Source organism: Rhopilema esculentum, chromosome 6 (assembly GCF_057945365.1).
Source record: "Rhopilema esculentum isolate cy_ngs chromosome 6, ASM5794536v1, whole genome shotgun sequence".
Classification (NCBI taxonomy): domain Eukaryota; kingdom Metazoa; phylum Cnidaria; class Scyphozoa; order Rhizostomeae; family Rhizostomatidae; genus Rhopilema; species Rhopilema esculentum.
Genome location: NC_142820.1, coordinates 7,742,811 through 7,762,779, shown reverse-complemented (window position 1 = coordinate 7,762,779; position 19,969 = coordinate 7,742,811). Strand labels below are relative to the sequence as shown.

At 35.3% G+C, this 19,969-nt stretch overlaps 1 protein-coding gene across 1 annotated transcript; it reads left to right on the top strand.

The window, feature by feature from the left end:
* The first annotated feature begins 388 nt into the window (after positions 1-388).
* LOC135686910 (FERM domain-containing protein 4B) lies at positions 389-19,820 on the top strand. Its single transcript, XM_065203296.2, has 20 exons — positions 389-570; positions 2,080-2,174; positions 2,806-2,898; positions 3,144-3,228; positions 4,385-4,441; positions 6,624-6,646; positions 7,220-7,300; positions 7,588-7,653; positions 8,088-8,145; positions 9,029-9,115; positions 9,732-9,808; positions 10,229-10,264; positions 10,692-10,827; positions 11,681-11,813; positions 11,925-12,043; positions 12,732-12,836; positions 13,749-13,808; positions 15,514-15,591; positions 16,447-16,531; positions 18,437-19,820. Exons 1-20 carry the CDS (start codon positions 505-507, stop codon positions 19,252-19,254), a joined length of 2,358 nt encoding a protein of 785 aa, XP_065059368.2. The 5' UTR covers positions 389-504; the 3' UTR covers positions 19,255-19,820.
* Positions 19,821-19,969: the final 149 nt, after the last annotated feature.

The window sequence follows — 19,969 nt, the reverse complement described above, 5'->3', positions numbered from 1 at the left end:
ATTAGCTTAGTTTTCGAGTTCATGATTACCTACCAATATTACATTTCTGGCTTCACTTTTCCAAATACTGACAGAACACCAAGACAAAGTAGCAAAGCTTTTGAAAAATATTAAATGTCCACAAATATTATCAATGATTGATATTTTTATGACAAATTAATTTAGAAATCTTTGTGTTCACTTTGCAATTTCTTTATAAATGGCAAAGGATTTCCATGAAGAGGCGTCTTGCATATAAAGCTTTATCCTTTCGTGAAACTTGCAAATTAAGAATCCAAGAATTCGTTATCTATCTTTTCGCTCTGTTTTTTAATGATAACAATTCAATATTGTTAACTGGGATTGATTCCGGATTTAGTTAATCTTGACCCGGATTTCCACAACATTCTTTTCGCCAAAGCGAGTCTGTTGTTTTTTTTGCGGCAAACATGGCGGTCAGAATGCCGTGAGTAGAATACATGACTCTGTAGTGGATTGATAAATAAAGAAGAACCGATCCCAAGTATGACCGAGGCAAGACGATGCGAGATTTGTTTGTTAGATGACAGGAAGCTTGAGATACTTGTACAGGTATTTATTTTTGGCAGCCGTTTTTACTTTGGTGTCTAGCTGGTAGGCCTGTGAATTTTTTTGCCAGGACCGCTAATCATTGGTCTAATTGATGCCTAGAGCGTATTTCAAGAATTTATTGGGACTACCAATGAAAAATTTCCACTCACAAACCTCAGTTTCTATAAATTTTTTCAGCCAATTCTAGTGCTGAAAAATCTTGTTAAATTAATTTATTTCGGAACGTTTTATTTTTGTTATCAGTTATTAGAACTGTTCTTCTGCTTCGATCAGAACGGTGGCATTCGATCAGGTCAAAACACAATTCAGTTAGAAAATTTTTGTTTTGCATCGAATAATTGTTAGTGTGCAGTATCTGCTGGAGAGTAGATATCTGTGGCTGAACATAATCAAACAAGTTTTCTTTAACAAAAGAGTATTTGAATTGCGTCCGCGGTTGTAAACAAATCCATTTGGTTTGATAACGAGATAAAGTTTCACACCGAAATTGTCAAGTAGTAAGGGTTTAAGTGCATGATTACTCTTGGATTTTATAATAATGAGAAACTAGAAGGACCAAAGAACAGGAAATGGATAGATTACTACGTATTTCACAGAACGCCCCTACTTCCGAATTTTCTTTTATCATGCGTGGAAGGAAATTACAAATTAAACAGCTTTCAACCTTTGCCTAAAGCTGCTATTTTCAGACACTGTATTTTTCAGATATTGCTGCTGTACTTAATATATGCATAAGCAAGACTGAAAACACGCCTGTTCTTCATTAGAGTTGCCTGCAATAGTAGTTTGTTAGTTTGTGTCAGGGTTTACCAGGGCCTCCCACAAAGGATTTTTCAGAATCTTTTGTTATGGTTTTGAAATTTTCCTTTGGCCAACCAACTTTCCACCCTGCGTTGGAGCCCATGTTTACCACACCACATCTTAATAAAAAAAGGTCAAGTTAATTTCTCCCAATTCACTGTTGAATATGAGTATTCCTACACAGGAGGACTCTAAATTATGCTCAGTAGTGTGAACTAAGTTGAGAAATGGTAGCATCTTCATTCCAAAAGATGAGACAAACAGTAGGTTATTGTTTGGCAGAATATCCAAAAGCAGCTTTGAATAATCTGTTTTATTCAAGCAGATATTAAAGAGAGCTTAAAATGTCACATTATTGTCAGCAAATTCATGAAATATCTGTTTTTGTCACAATTTCACGAAGAATGTTTAAAAGATAAAGTCAAGTAGTATACAATCATAAAATATTTTATTGACTGCCTCATTTAGCTGAATACATTTTTGTAAGATGACAAGGCTCTAAGAAATTGCTTGACTTGAGTTTTTTCTCTCAAATTTTATATTACCTCTACATGTAATTGATAAAAAATGCAAACTACTTGAAAGCAACTAAAATCTGCTTCAAGATGTATGCAGTTAATATGTCATATACATTTTGAATGCAACAGCCTTTTTGCTCCTAATTGGTTATATATGCATTTGGTAATTTAATAATTCTTTCTTTTGTAGCCAAAGCTCCTTGTAAAGGAGCTTATTGATATAGCAGCATCCCATTTTACACTCAGGGAGAAGGAATATTTTGGATTATGGTACATGGATGGAAAGTGAGGCATTAAATATTACCTATAATGGGAAATGTATTTTCATTTTTTATGCCATAATTCTTTGTTGGTTATATCTGATTCTGGTTTGATTCGTGATTCATGTTTCCTGATAAAATTGGCCACTAAAGTTAGGGCTACCTTCGAGGGTATGCATGCACAAAAAACTTAAAAATGATGATCAAATTAGAAATCCTAAATATTTTTAAATTGGTCTTCTTGTATATTCTAGAAATATACATTCAAAAATAAAATTTTTTTTATTTGAAAATGTTAAGTTTATTTCTTTTAGTCATGTTAAAGTTTATAATCCTACCATGATGTCTTCAGGGGGAGGTGGGGGTGATTCCTTCTTTTTAGGGTTAGATTTCAACTTCAGTCTGTGAGGATTCTTTGGCCCATTTTTCTATCAAGGTGCAGAAAGAATTCTTTTTGCAAGTTTTTGTTGTTTAAGTTAGAAAGAAGAAATTTCACCTTCTCGTATGAAATCTTTCAATAGGGTGAAAAGAGGGAAACAATAGAATTAATGTTGCTACTGTATGAGCTGAGTTGTAATTCTCTTTTTTCTAAAACCTCCATTTTGTAAATTGAGGAGGAGAAACTATGTATTGTATTTAACTTCTGTGCTTTGCAGGAACCAAAAACGATGGCTCAGAGATGAAAAGAAAGTTTTAGAACATGGATTCTCAAAGACTGTAGCTGTAATCACCCTGATATTTGGAGTACGGTGAGTTTTAGTGTTCTACAGTTAGGGGCAAATGTTACAGCTAGTGTGTCTTTATCCAAATATCAAAAAGGAGGAGTGAGGGGGTGGGTGTGGCAAAATCAATTCTCAGTCAACAAATCTGAAAAATATCTGCATTATTACTTATTTTTAGCTAATTGCAGATGCCAAGGATGAATCCAAAACAATACCAAGGGTTTAAAAAATCTATTGATAAATCTTGTGCATCAATTTGATTTAATTTTCAGGCTTTATGTCCAAAGCATCACCCACTTGAAGGATGCTTCAACAATTGAGCTCTTCTTTCTTCAAGCTGCACAACTGATATACCAGGTAAGATACCATAGTTAATATTTTTTATGAAAAATTACGAGACATGTAGTTTGCATTCTCATCACTATATGCAATAACGCTAAGCTACTCAACAATATGGTAGTTGAAATCCTTAAAATGGCATTTCGAAGTTTACTTGTATGTTGCCTTTTAGTTGGTAGAAAAAAGTATTAAAAACCATGTATTAACAGTCTAGAAACCCGTAAGCTAAAAAATTGCATTTAAGTGACCATCAACCACTTAAGGCACATTTGCTCTTATGTTTTGTACATATATCTACTATGTAAAACTGGTCTGCTCTAGTAACTATTATTGTTCAAATATATTTGTTTTAAGTCTAATGAGCAAAAGCGATGGGCTGGCTAACTTCCCTAACAACATTTGATGTTGTTGGTCTTCTAGAAATTTAGGCGCTTGTCTCTGGTGCAAGAAATTGCTATTTTGCATCCAATACATTACAATAATTCGCGCCTTGTAGTTGATTTGTGTTTGACAATGGGCAAGGCATTCCCTGTGGAAAAGAGAAAGGGCGTGTGCAACCGGCCCACATTGAGAGCACACTGTGTAACCAAAACCATTCTCTTTCTCGTTATTCAATGCAATTATCGGAATTCGAGAGCTTGAAAAAGTAAGCAATAAGTCTCTAGGCCACCCTAACGCTGCTTTTAGAAACAATTGTGGCCTGAATCAAATCAAATGACACAACTTGGTATGTTCCCATACTCCATTAGAAGCACGAAGACTACATAAAAAACTTATCTAGTAGTATTCGTGAATTAGTTTTTGAGATAACAGTTTCTTGAAGATACTATGAAATGATAGAGAAATGGAGTTATTCGTAGCATACTTCAGCACAGAGGAACTTACTTAGTCTGACACTCCTCGGAGTATAATCGTCAGATGATGACGTAATCCATTTTATTGATTCATCGTTTTTGACCAATCAGTCACTGCTATTCTCGCACATTGTTGTTCAAGAGTTCAAGAGATTCTGTATAAAACAGGACTTCTGATTTAAAATACCCTAACTGCTACTGCGCCATACACATATACTCGATTTTCTTTCAGTATCTTTTAAATACCACTGTTTCTCGGTATTGCTATCATCTTTATATGTACCGGAGCATACGTGAAATGTTTTTTGTTTTGTTTTTAGGATGAAGTTGAATGTGATACAAAAACAACTTTTTTGCTTGCTGCATATGTTTTACAGGTATGTCAAATCTAAACTGTAGTACATGGGCAGAGATTTGATATGTAAGCTCAAACTACCTCACCTGGATCAGCTAGTGATTCGGTGCACGACTGTGTAGACCAAGTAAATAAACCTTGTTTTTACAGCCAGACGCACACTTTGACGTGAGCAAAATGCTGTAAATGCTCTCGTGCGCGGCAGCCATTTTTTGAGAAGTCAATTTGCTTCAAAAAATCAGTTTGCAATAAAAAAAATTCTCAAAAATTGACGGCTTTACACGTAAGTATGTCGCTTAAGTCAATTTGTCATTCGCGAGATACTGCTCAACAAATGCTCTATTGTGCACCTTGTTTAATGGGTACAACTCTATTTACCAAGTTTTAAAGTATGCAGCTTTAACTTCTCCGGTCTAATAATATGTAAATTCTAAGTTTTATCAAAACTACTCCAAGCGATGTTTGCTTTGAGAATAGGTTGCAAAATATGCCTAAATGCATCTAATGATTCCTTGAAATCTCGAAATTTTTCAAATTAAAAGCTTTTGTGACGGTATGCCGAAACATATATTATGATGTAATGATGTAAAATCAGCGAACGTAAATATTACCCCAATAAAGGGTGCTGGTTTTTTGCAGTTATTGAAAATGATATCTCGAAAATGTGTTGCATGAAGTTGTTGTACTCGAGGAATTGATTGTTTCATGATAATGTTGCCTAAGGAATTGTTTATTGAACTCAAGGGCATATGAGGAGGTCCAACAGGAAATTTTCTTAACAATCAAATAAGTGGAGCCCTTCTTAACAAACTAGAGCTTGTTGGCTTTTTAAAATGCCCATTTAAACACACTCTAACTTCTTATCTAAATAGTTTTCATAGCTAGGGCATTCCCCATAATATGTCAAAAGCTGGCAACCAAGGGTAATGTTTTTTGCCAACATTACTTGTTTCTGGAGTAGATTTTCGATACTTTCCCTCTTAAACAACCTTACCCCAACCAAGATACGTTTCATGGCCTATCGAGTGACTTGATATCTTGCAGGGAACTAAATTTTGATAACACATTGAGAAAATAGTTTTCGGCCATTGAATAAAATTGCTTCTCTTCCTTGACGTCAGGAATTCCGTAAAGCTTGACCTCTTTTGTGAAATTGTGGTTTTTGGACGGAGAATGGTTTGCTAAGAACGTTATTTATGGATTCCGGAATGTAGACAAATTTTGGGTGTTGTATTGAATAATATGAACAAAGGAAGTGTTGTTGGTGGGAAGTTAGTATGAAATTGTTTCACTAATGTCGAAGAATTCTGCATTGAATTATGAAATGTAAGCGAAGCTAGAAACAAACTCTTACTTAAAGATTCCCATTCGCAATCGAACGAAGTAATTCGGTTCAAAAGAAGTAATTTGCTTTGAAGTTTGGTCGATAGTTGAGAAATTCGTATGCATTAGGAAATGTCACTAACCAAATTTCACTGAATCCATAAGCAAAAGATTCATAATTAGATTTGATAGATTCGCAAGCCGCGATATTCGATGATGATCCAGCTTCAGATTCGACCAAATACTAAGAGGTGATGATTTAACAAGACTTGCTTGGGGGTTATCAGCCGTCCACTGACTATGAGGTCAGTTGCTGGTTTCACGTTCCCCACAGAATCACGCAATATACACTTTGTTATCAGTAAACTTTTGTAGGAGAATGATCACTATTTAAAACAGCACAGCGAAAAAAACGGCCTAAGGTCCAATAGGGTTTACTAAAAGAGGAATGTATAAGTGCAATGAAAGAAACAATAGAATATTTGTTGACACATAACTCGAATAAAAGCTGAGGCTTTATCGTGCTCAGTAAAATAGTATTTGTGTATTCTACTATTCTGTATTAAACATCTGCTTGTATTGTCGCAAGACAAAATCTACCGGGGTACCTAGAGATGCAGGTCAATAAAATTCTAAAGATTGCTTATAACAATGTAAACGTATCATTTTTTTCTAAGCATTTTAAAGACCTGACATGAAATGAAATTTGAATTAAATATGTAGATATATGATGAAGTTTCGTTCTTACATCTTTTGTATAACTTACTGTGATCGGAGGTATTGTTTCTTTCCTGCTTCCTTTAACTTTCTGCATGTAATTCTAGCCAAAATTTTATTTTTGTATGGTCATGGTGTTTTCTAATCATCTTTTTTCATTTTAGGCCACAAATGGGGACTATGTCAGGTAAATGCCATTTCGTGACTTTGCTGATACAATTTTTGTTTTCATTACACTACAAACGTAACTGTAGAGCTACGTTCAGATCTATTTCTATGAATTTTTTCAAGATTACTGATAGAATTTTAAGATTTTGGATCCCCTCCGCAGTAAAATATTGATTTACTGGCTATCAAGATATATACGCTCCAATTTTGAACAGAGGAGGGGTTGATTATGGACTATACATAAATTCTACCCGATCTTCGGATATTCGTCTTAGGGGTGAAATGACGTGTGGATGAAACTGTAAGCTAAAAAGGACTCCTCAAGTATTAATCCATTAATGAATCATTGCAATGTTCATACATTGTATTCAATTATATATACATATGTATGTAAAATTATTAGTTGTTTTATCTAAGCAAACTAACCTGCATTATACAAAATATTTCCAAAAACATGTAGAATAATCTTTAGTCTCGGTTGTTTTACAAAAGCTTGCTTTAATGGCATCCCAAGGAACTTTGTTACACATTTATCTGCTAGTAAATGGTATCGTTCAATGTGGTGTTTTAGTTTGAATTTTGCTCTCTGCAGTGAATCAATAACGAAAGATGATCTGAAATCTTTGAAAATTCTACCTAAAAGTACAACTGATAGCATTGCCGAAGAGGAATAGTATGTATTGAATAAAATGTTTTATTTTTATCGAACTTTCATTTATTCTGTCGTTCATGTGCTCTATATGCCCTGTTCGATAAGAAAATATACCAACAACAATACTGAAACAAAAAATATGATCGTTTGCCTAACCTATTCTACATTACGAATTTTGTTAATTATTTGTCGCCTTATCTTTAGATAACATCTATTTTGATTTCTTTTTTCATTGTATATACTTCTTTCTTATAAATGTATCTATTAGCAATATTGTTTTAAATAAATTGTTTGAATATTTCTTTTAGCGTTGAAAAAGTGGCTCTACACTATAAAAGAATGAGTGGCTTGCCAAGGGGTGATGCCATAGTCAAGTGAGTATATATTTGCTTAGAAAATTGGATTTAAAAGTCTTTACTTTCGTATGAATGTATGTGTTTTGTGCTGTCATCACTCTTAATTTGAATTTCCTGGAAAAACTAGAGGGGTATGATATTGACACTTTGCTTTAATCTACAGTAGTGTACCAAACTATTTGTAGCCATTGCTGTTAGAATGAGAAGGAATTCCTTACCAATCAAACAAGTTGAGTAAGTTATTGGTAGATAAGTTAAGTTGCTCTGGTCTTAAGGCACTGTCAGGTGTATACAATTGAAGACAATTCTTGAAAACCAAGGTGTCGAGATCTTTTTCTTCTGTAATCAGTATTATTGTCACGAAAGTGTCCTCAATTTCAAAGTCTTATTCGTCAACATTGTTCTTTCTCAACCTAATTTTCCTCAATCCAAAATTTTTTCCAATTCCATAGTTTCTTGAGCATCGTGGAAAGGCTTTCGACTTATGGAGTCCATTTCTTTGATGCCAAGGTTTGTTTCAGGTTTCTCCTAATTTTCCTAGTAAAAATTCATCTATTACGTTTAGAAAATCATCTATTACGTCTAGAAACTAACAAATTTTCTTGCGAATTTCCATTGCGAAGCACCTAGAACTGACGCAATAGCCAATTCCAATTTCTCCGAATTTTTTTGAGCTGAATAGGACAGAATCCAATCTGATTTTAAAAATTAATTCATCATGTTTGACTTTTGTGTTTGAATACCAGCCCAGAAAATTAAGCTTTTCAAATGTTCATTATAAATTTTAGCAATGTGAAACACAGTGAAGCTACCTAAGTATAAAAAATCTACAAATGCACAGCACACACAATTAGTATCGTTGGTTCTTTTTTTGCTGTAACAGGTGTTTTTGCGAGGTGAATGCATCGATAACGCTGCTCTTTGCAAGCAATTTATTAGAAAATAATATGATACTTGATCGGCTAGGGGTATCCAATTGACATCCTGTTCAGATATCAGGTCATTGGGCATTGGTCATTGGGCAAATTATAGGCATTATACCTGTCTAATCGAGAAAGTACCCATTCACACACAGTCTCTACATATATTCAGTTGGTAAAACCATAATTGCTGCCATGTCCACTTGTTAGGTAAATTTTAGGTGCCACACCAATGCAGATTCTCTTTATAATGATCAATTTTTGTTGTAGGAGTTATGTTTTGATATCAGTGAAATATGTTGCGGAGCCAGTTCTTCTGCCTAGTCAATTTTTAAACAATTCTTTTTATAAGCAATCGCTTATTTACTTATATATTGAGTCCAGAATATTCTCAAAGATTGCTGACAACATATTTAATTTCTCTGCAAATATGAATCTGTTGCAGTTACTCCTATTCGTAACTTTCTTTGCAGGACAAAAATGACGTGCCATGGAGACTGGGTGTAAGCCACAGGGGTATAGGGCAGTATTATCCTACCGACCATGTAACGGCAAAAAAGGTACATTTCTGTCCTTAAAGATATTGAGAAATGCTTCTAAATTCGCAAAAATTGTTTTCTTTGCACAAAGAGTCATTCTTATGCGCATCACTTCACAGGATTTGGTTTAGTTTTAAAACTAGATTACATGCGTATCTGGCGCCGTATCGTGTTCTTTACACGCATAGGACGTATCGATAAGGTGTAATATATACAGTATCATATTTGTTCACATACGGATTTCATCATATTTGATGGTATGGCTTCATCGTTGTATCATCGTGAATAGAATACAAGGATATCATTTTGTACAGAGTCACAAGCACATAATTCTTAATATTGTATAATGTAGCTGCCATGCAGACTTGGCATGTTATAAGAAGACTCTTGAATTAGTTATGTGATATTTATTTTCTCGACTTTATTTGCCAAAAGTATGTACAAAGTATTATTGATTCTGCTTTAATCTTTTTTACGGAAATGTTAGAAATGAATTCTCTTTTGTTAGTCATCAATGAACATTAAAATTTCAAAAAATTTTGTTACAAATTCCAGGGAAGGAAATATTTGAGTTCTTCAAAGATAAACCAAGTTGTTAGTGTGATAATATTATATCTGCCATTCTTTATCGTTTTAGACCTACATGTGGAGTCGCATGGATAACCTCTTCTATCGCGATAAGAAATTCTCGATTGAGATTAGAGATCTAACAAGGTAAGGTTTTATCGTAAAAATTTGTGAAGTTGTTTCTGCTCCTGCAGAGCACGTGTTACTAATCTAAGCTTTGAAGCAAACTCCATGCAATATTCAGTAGGGTTTAGAAAGGACTTTTTGAGTTAGTGTTTTGTTTTGACAATCGATATCTGGCAAGCTTGACCAAATTAGATAATTTATGGGCTAACATCTTGCCTGAAAGACCTTCTCACGTTCCCTAGAAAGTGATAAATTCGTACATGTTGCTATCGGATTTTTTGAAAAGGGATGATCGGTTGTGATTAGTGGCTGATTCATGTATTAATCATTTTGAACAACCGATGATTTGTGTTGCCTAATAAACTAACTGTTTAAATACCAATTCAACTTCTAAAAGATAGCCTGATTAGTCTAGTGATACAAAGTGATTGATCATTCTAGGACTGGCTCAAATCAAAGTGTTAATAGCATATCAAAGTGAGTATGAGCTAAACTTATTTTATGTCTTAGCGTCTACGTGCTTAACAGATCATTAAACTTGCATGAAGCCTAGCAAAAACAGATAGCACAAACATTTTTCTGAATTCGGAAAAAATTACTCCTTTAAACAAGGCGATGGCCTTTGGAATAAAGGCCCAAGAGTTGATAGAATCTAATTTCTTGTAAATAAAGTCGAAGAGTCTGGCTCGATAATGTTTATATAATTCTGTTTTTTGTTTCGATTAAAGGTATGGCAATAAAATATGAGATAAGATCTCTGTGCTGATAATGATAATATGATATTAAATACATTTGATATTAATTTTAGTATAACATAGAAAATAATGTCATGTCATATAATGTATGATCTAACATAGAACTGATTCCTTTCCGTTTCTGTTAAGGTCTGTTATCTCCCATTTAGGTATGCCACTCTTCGCGCTCGCCAGGCTCAGTCTGTTGTTGACACGTGGTACTTCTCGACAACAATAGATGCCCGAGAGATATGGTCCGTTTCGGTTGGTTACCATCAGTTATTGGTGAACAGCAAAGATCTCCAGGTCTGCACCTTCTAGATATTCAAATTTTCATGTTAAACCGAATCATCCATATCTTTACTGTAAGCATACATTTGTTCATAGTCCCCTCATTGCTATACTCTTCCAGACGAATATGACCCTTCAGACCAATATGATCCTGGGGTCATATCGGTCCAGACCAATATGACTCCCAGACCAGTATGACTCTGGTTGGACCAGTATAACCCCTGAAGCAGCCAGCCTCGTTTGCAATCGAAAGCGGCCAGCCTCCTTTTTTAAAAGATATAAAGCGAAAAATACTTGCCCGTCTCTGCGAAATAAAGGAACATATTGGCCTGGACCGATATGACTCCAGGGTCATATTGGTCCAAGGGGTCATATCGGTCTGGAACAATACCACGAAATATCTCATGGTCTTTGCCGCTGCATTGTATTCATTTTATTCATTTTGATCTCTTCTATTTCTTTGCTATCCATTCACTTGCCAAATCCTTCTTTTATCTGTTCCCAATTCTTTCATTCAATTCCTTAATTCATTGAAGATCTTCTCATATATAAATATACACTATGGCTATATAGTGACCCGAGAAATGGCAATTTGCCAGAATGCACTTTTCCAAAGTAAGTAGGTTATATCCCAGTGAAATATGGGCCTAGCGTGAGTTATGGGATCTATTTCGTTCTCTTTCTGGTCGTTAAAAATCTATCCATTTACATTCTCTTCAACTAACTAATGTAAGAATCCTTTTGTGATATGTTTGATTGTATTACTCAAATTGATTTTAAATCTCATATTTAGTGTAACCAACCAACCAAATTGGTGACATTTTTATATTTCTAACCTCGTCCTGTTCAATCATAAAATCTCTTTTAGCGCTTTCAAGCCGTGCGTACTCTAAAGGATATTGCGAAGGAGCTGACAAAGTCTTCATCCTCATTAGCGACGTCTATAGATTCTGAGTTTACTGGAAGCACTTTTTCTGGAGATGGTGTTTGGTACGATCAAGGTAATTGTACTGAAAATACGCTATTGTCTGTCGCACGTGAGGTCTTTGTTTATCGTTTGGGTTGTAAATATCTTTTAAGTCGTACTAAATGTTGCTGTGTTGTTTTTGCAGAGGATGCAGAGAGTGTGTACATGGACTTTATATCGGCGCTTAGATCTAAGAAAGAAATGCTGGAAATGCGATTAAAAGAACGGGAAGAGGAGCTAAAGGACTTGTCACGGCAAGAAGCAGTAAGCATAGTTTCTGTATGTCATGCTTTTGTGTTTAGTGACTGAGATCTGGTGCCAACGTGGTTAGAGTCGTAAAGATTCTTCCATATTCGGATCAATTCTTCGTGAATATATATGCAAGTCTCTATGCTACGGAAAGTCTTTATTTTCATTCAAGTTTCAAAACCTTAGAACGAAGAATAATTGTTTGGAAGCTTTGTTTGATTATGACAACATTGAAGACTATACTCTTCCATTTGATAGCTTAGAGAGGGGTGAAAGTTTTGTTTATTTCAAAAACACTGTCCCCATCATTTTAGGATTGAAGCACGCTAGTCCTGGATTAGCCGGAAAGCCCCAGGATTGATTTTGCATCATCTTACAATTCTAGCCTTAGCTGCTAAACAATATCAAGGCCCAAAAGACGGATAAAGCAAAATTAACAAACTCCCTATCATAGTAGCATCTTCAGCACATCCATAGTTAGAAATGTTCACTTTTATATGTTACGTGATTACCTATAAATGCACTCGATTGGGACCACTTCATTTCAGATATGCTGGTTTATGACAAATATCAAACAGTTTGCATGTCTACTAATTCTTACGACGATACTTATATAAATCTAAAACTAAAAGTCTTAAACGGAGAGTCTAAAACTGCCAATGCCGGCAAAGCTCTTCAAAGCCAGTCATTTTTGCAACTTCAGGAGCTTACTGCGGCTTATCGGGCGAGGAAGGACACAATAGATCAAAGTGTTGGAGCTACTTTCCACTTCTCTGAAGACGTTTTAAAAAATTTGTCAAGCAATGAAGTGAGTACATTATTCACCAGTTTTTACTTATACTGCGAATAATATCACGTAACACTATAGTCAACTACTTTCGAACTTAATTGTAGTCCTACGTAGTTTGGTCCCTACCCTCATTTTATCTATTTCGGATAACATCTTTGTGTCATCACATTTATATGTAGATTTTAAGTCCTTATAGTTAAGTTTCCGTTTTTGCTAAGCACGTCCTTGACGTATTGTTTTCTTAAAGATCGCTTGTGCATCATGATTAAAAAGTAAACTTAGACGCCAAATTTGAAACTGTAATACGTTGCCAGAATATTTTCCTTTCGGATGGCAAAACATGGAAAGACGACCATCAGCAAACATGAAACCTCAATTTTTTGCGTCGGAGAAATCAACCTTTGCATTTTTGAAACTTTAGTTATTTGATTTGATAAAGAACCAATAGATTTGATTTGATTTGATTTGATTTGATTTGATTTGATTTGATTTGATTTGATTTGATTTGATTTGATTTGATTTGATTTGATTTGATTTGATTTGACTGACGGAAGAAATGGAATAACGCTCAAGGCAAGAAAGAGGTCTCCATGTTTTGTTCCAGCTAGGAAACCTCATTGTTACTCTCTGAAAGGTCTGGAAGCTCTTGTTCGCAAAATCTTTTACTTGCCCTGGTTCCATCGTACGAACAAAGATCTCTGCTCAAAAATATGGTCCTCTTCCTTATCAAACTTTAAAGGTTATCGACAGATATAAAAGTGGCATAAACCATCTGTCAGGCAATATTAGCCAATCATTAAGCGCATGAATGGAATCACTCTTACTGATTGGTCAATTCTTGATTGAAAGATTTTCAAGCCCCTTTAGTATCTGTGGATTGCCTTTGAGTGAAAACTTTCATTTGTTAATGTTTGGGAATTCCTTTTTCAGGAAATGGAAAAGCTAACAAGAGATTATGAAATTCAAAGTCAAATAACAGCAGCTGCGAAGGCATGTAAATCCTTTTTGTTTTACAAATATATTAATGAAAATATCCATTAAAATATCCCTTAATATTCCCATTTATGTGATAACCATGAATCTTCTATTTATTTATCTAAACAAGCAATCGTCTCCTTTGTTAATCAAAGAAAGTACGACCTATCTTCACACTTTTAATGGAGATGATAAAAACTGCGAGCAGGCCTAAGAAATTTTCCATTAGCCCATACAAAGTGGCAAGTTTTGAAACAAACGAATTGCAGTTTAATTAGGCTACACTTGAAAAATATTTTTTCTATTTCAATTGACCTTCTTTTATCATTAATACCAGAGTCTGTTTACATCGGCCTGCAAAAAGATTAATGGCTAGAAATCTTATTTAGTGACCTTTGTGCTTGAATAAAAAATTGATGAAGAGACTCTTTAGGATGTCAGAAAATGCTGGCTGCATCCTCCGCCTTTGTTTTTAAATAAATAATTTACTTCACTATAAGCTCAGACAACTTGAAAATAAATTTTAATTATTAAAAAAAGCAGCAACTTTAGAGTATCGATATCATTTTGGTAAATTCGCCTTTGCTCGAAATAGCGTTTGCTTTGCTCTTTTGACGATACAAGCTAAGTTTACCCCTGCTCAATTCCCACAACAAGCGGTATGCCTTCCAATATAGTTAATGGTTTTTAGCGGTATGGAGCCGGAAAAGTTTTAGGGATGGCTGTTTTTGTAATGAAACATTCCCACACGGTGTCTCTTTGAGGCCCAGGTTTTTCAACAAACTTTGTTTACAAAAAGTACCCGTTTACAATTAATCAAAATGAGGCAGCCTTTGCTTTCATCTTTATTCACTTTCTCGTTCATGGTCGTCTTAAGCTTTGCAAGAAGGCCTAAACCATTACAGTTATGCCTATTTCGCCAGGACCTTTCAAAATCTTGTTTTTACCTTCTTTCCGATATGACAACATAGCTCCCTGTCTTTTTAGCGCAGTTTCGACATCTCTGAGATAACAAGCTATAACCTTGCTCACACCCCGTCTCTTTAACTTTATGATAATTTCTTTATCAAGCTTTGCATTGTGCAGCAAATCTAAACGAATTCGTATACCTTTCAAATGTTTAAGAGCTTTAGGTATCTTTGGATTTCTTACTAGAGTTTCAGGCATCATAAGCCATTCTTTAAATCAGTATAATCATCATTTTATTTTTCTCAATAGCTGACACTTGATGAAAAATAATTGCCCTTATAGCTTGTTCACTCAAGGAGACTGCTTTAAGTTGCTGCTAGGTATTGAAATTTCGAGTATCAGGCTCTGATATATTAGACTGTTAGTACCATCGTCGACAAGGAGATTATTAAGTCGCAAAAATTTTTTATCCGGACAAATAAACGTTGTTGATGAATATTAATCTGTTGTTTTTATTCTTATTTTTCTTTTTTTAGCTTAGTATTAGTTTTAATTAAAACTTAAGTTTTAAAAAACATTTAAGTATTTCGTCACTTTACTCAGCTAAATCATGGCAAGGGGCCGGGAGCTCTGAGGAGTTTTCCTAGCTGACCTAAGATGCTTACTCTACGTTAGACGATCGATATTCATGTTAATACTATTGCTGATTTGCAGTAGAGTCAATTTTTTAAATATCTATGAAAAAGAATTGTAAGAAATTATCTATATATTGTGTTTGAGAATCGAAATTGATTTTTGATTATATTTGTAGCGCCTGGCTTTCGATCCAAAAGCTAAAAGAAAGATGAGAAAAGAAAGGCGAATCTTGTATGATAAAGCCGTTGCAAAGGTATGAATGAATGTTCAGTTGTTTAATGAAATAGCTGTTTACATTTGTAACGTCAATTTTGTAAGTGTAAAACGGCAGTTAATATTTAAGATAAAATACCGAAAACAATACCTATCTTGCTTAGGCCGTCTAAGACTGTAGCAGATCATTTCTTAGTTTACATCCTCAGGAATTTTAGTATTTTCATCCTTGTTATCAGCTCGATAAGCTTAATTTTATCGGGTTGTTTTCACAAATACGTCGATTTTCGATACGGGGTAAGTCTGCCAAAAGCAAGTATTTTGTTGTTTGATCATTATGATATTATATTTTGATGTTACTTTTATAATAATTCTGAGACCTGTCGAGTATTTTGATTGTGATGAATAGTAGTAAAGCTTCAGTTTCTCTTCCAATACTTTACTGCTTGATTGAAAGATGTGCACTCCAAGAAATTGCGGAAAGAAATTGGAGTCCTTACTTTAAAACATTAAACTTTGCTAATTACACTTTTCAATGAGCTGCTTAAAAGTATAGACAAGCTGGTAAATATCTTGATTAGTGCTATAGTTGATATTTTCGATAAGGTTACTCTGGATAGAGGCACTTCCTACCACTTCCCAACGCCTTTTACTTCACGCTAACTATAGACGATCGATGAAAACAAAAGGATCATTGTGAGCAGACTCTTCTGATCTACCTTCCATTTTTGGAATGCGCTCTCCTGATTGGTTATAAGCAAGAACGAGAATGGGTGAGGGTTAGCCCAGAGCCACTTCTCAAATAGAGGCTTCTCCACTTCCGTGCCCCTTTATAGGACCGAAGGTAACATAAAGTATTATCAGAAGCATTCAAATGATCATTGTATCCTTTTAGTTGAGAGAAATCGAGGGTAAAGTGAAAACTTTGAAAAGAAGTCATAAAACAAATATTGGGTCCCAGAATAATGGCCCTGAAAAAGGTAAGTTCTATTTAATTCTAGCTATCTTAATGTTTCGAGTAGTTATCAATGATTATTTGCGGATCTTTAGGCCAGCGATAAGGCCGGTTCCTTTAGGGTTGCGATCATCAGCCATGTTTCCAAAGATGTGAAATCCTGGAATCTTCTCTCTACGAACTCTGCCAGCGGGTGAATCATTACAGAAAGGTAGCTTGCGTTGAGAAATCTAACTATCCACCTTAACTGGACTGCAATTTTTGTTGTTACTCCTTCTGCATAAGTACAAGTAAAGTTTCCAGGTGGCTCCTTTCAGGTGGGCATGTGCTGCCATGCATGTGCTGTCTGACTTTTAACCATCATATTCTTCCTGCATCATATTTAGTGCTCTTCCTGTATCATATTTCGTATTCTTCCAGTATCTTACTTCGTTTTCTTCCTGTTTCATCTTTGATATTCTTCCTGTATCGTATTCGGTATACTTCCTGCGTCATATTTAGTGTTCTTCCTGTATCGAATTTCGTATTCTTCCAGTATCTTACTTCGTTTTCTTCCTGTTTGATCTTTGATATTCTTCCTGTATCGTATTCGGTATACTTCCTGCGTTATACTTAGTGTTCTTCCTGTATCGAATTTCGTATTCTTCCAGTATCTTACTTCGTTTTCTTCCTATTTGATCTTTGATATTCTTCCTGTATCGTATTCGGTATACTTCCTGCGTCATATTTAGTGTTCTTCCTGTATCGAATTTCGTATTCTTACAGTATCTCACTTCGTATTCTTCCTGTTTGATCTTTGATATTCTTCCTGTATCGTATTCGGTATACTTCCTGCGTCATATTTAGTGTTCTTCCTGTATCGAATTTCGTATTCTTACAGTATCTTACTTCGTATTCTTCCTGTTTGATCTTTGATATTCTTCCTGTATCGTATTCGGTATACTTCCTGCGTCATATTTAGTGTTCTTCCTGTATCGAATTTCGTATTCTTACAGTATCTTACTTCGTTTTCTTCCTGTTTGATCTTTGATATTCTTACTGTATCGTATTCGGTATACTTCCTGCGTCATATTTAGTGTTCTTCCTGTATCGAATTTCGTATTCTTCCAGTATCTTACTTCGTTTTCTTCCTGTTTCATCTTTGATATTCTTCCTGTATCGTATTCGGTATACTTCCTGCGTCATATTTAGTGTTCTTCCTGTATCGAATTTCGTATTCTTACAGTATCTCACTTCGTATTCTTCCTGTTTGATCTTTGATATTCTTACTGTATCGTATTCGGTATACTTCCTGCGTCATATTTAGCGTTCTTCCTGTATCGAATTTCGTATTCTTCCAGTATCTTACTTCGTTTTCTTCCTGTTTGATCTTTGATATTCTTACTGTATCGTATTCGGTATACTTCCTGCGTCATATTTAGTGTTCTTCCTGTATCGAATTTCGTATTCTTCCAGTATCTCACTTCGTATTCTTCCTGTTTCATCTTTGATATTTTTCCTGTATCGTATTCGGTTTACTTCCTGCGTCATATTTAGTGTTCTTCCTGTATCGAATTTCGTATTCTTCCAGTATCTTACTTCGTTTTCTTCCTGTTTGATCTTTGATATTCTTCCTGTATCGTATTCGGTATACTTCCTGCGTCATATTTAGTGTTCTTCCTGTATCGAATTTCGTATTCTTCCAGTATCTTACTTCGTTTTCTTCCTGTTTCATCTTTGATATTCTTCCTGTATCGTATTCGGTATACTTCCTGCGTCATATTTAGTGTTCTTCCTGTATCGAATTTCGTATTCTTCCAGTATCTCACTTCGTATTCTTCCTGTTTCATCTTTGATATTCTTCCTCTATCGTATTCGGTATTCTTCCTATTTCTTGTTTAAGCTAGGTAATTTCCCATCAAGTTTCATTCAATCACCTCTTATACCATAGATGATCGACATAATTCTGAAGATAGCAATGTTGACAATGGTGATGACGAATTTGAAACCGATTTCCCTTATCAACCATTTTCTTTGCAAATGCCAGAAGCCATTTCTGCGATGTCACGTCGTGCTAACACGTTTTCTGCAACCGGACGCCCAGATGATTACTACGGAACGCTCAGGGGAAGTCTACAGAAATTTCGAAACGGTTCAGTAGAACTGAGTCCGAGCTCCCGGAAAATGGTATCTAGCCGTTACGTCATAGGTGATTTTGATAGTAGTGGAATATACAGTGGCCTTCGCGATAAAAGGACCAATATGCTTGTAGATCAGTACAAGAGTATGCACGTTTCGAATTCACTAACACAAATTCCAAAACTAACTCAGCAATATTCTAATACAGCATCTTCCAGCTGTGATGAGTTGGAGACGAAATCGAACCACGTTAGCGACAATCACAGCGAAAATGAGTATTACAGGAATGTACAGGCGGATGAACTACGGAATCGGATACTCAACCTTAACAATGGGCCCATTATCGAAGACAGCAGCTATTTTCCGTATAACGGGCCAGCCACTAAATACACCGGTAATACGTCTAGGACACCGTCGGTCTCATTGCTCAGCGGCGCGGCGTGGAACCAACTTTCGCAGCCGTCGATGGATCGACTACCGCCCGAAGTTGTTTCTTCCTACACGGGAATCGGCATGTCGCCAGAATTGGACGTAAATGATTATTATTTGGAAGAAGAAAGTATATTGGAAAGGTTAGCTCAGGATTTGATATTAGAAAACGACGAGGAACGAGAAGAGAGCCTTGTTTGATTGACATATCTGTTCCAGGTGCTTGTGTATCGCACTCTAAAGGTGGATGCTCCCTCGCAGGGAATTGTCGTGCATTTACTCAATGAATTCAGGCATATAGATTTTTGGTCTAGTTTGGTGAAGTTTTTGAGCGCTGCTTCGGTCATTTGGTAAGTTCTAGTGACATTTCATAAATCGATCAAGTCGTTGTTTCCTCGTGTGACTTGTTTTTTCCGTCTCGTTGATAAAAATGCCCTTTTTTTAGCTGTATCAACAGAATAAAAACTACAGTCGAGTTTTCACCATATTGTCTAGCTGGTCTAGTCAAACCCAGTGTTTCCCACCAGGGTTATAAATTTGTGACATTTCCATAGATACAAAATCACCTGTCCTTAAAACTCAACTATCTTTTTCAATGGCTGAAAGCTTTTTTCATTGAATGAAAGTTCTTCTTGATTATATAGCTCCCGTTCCAGTGAACCCCAACCCTGTCTGTTTTCAATTTTGCCGCCAATAAGTTCCTAAACCAAGGGTTGATTTGAAGTTGGCTGTGTTCCTGCAAACAATTATTCCTATTGCTTCTAATCCAAACTTCCCCATCTTAACAATCAAAACCTAACAATCAAAACTTAACAATCAAAGTTTTTCTGTTGTAAATGAATGCATATATCAGTAGTCCTCTTCTTCCCTTGACACTATCTGAATTCAAATATTTTCTGGTGATATGTTTTCCCTT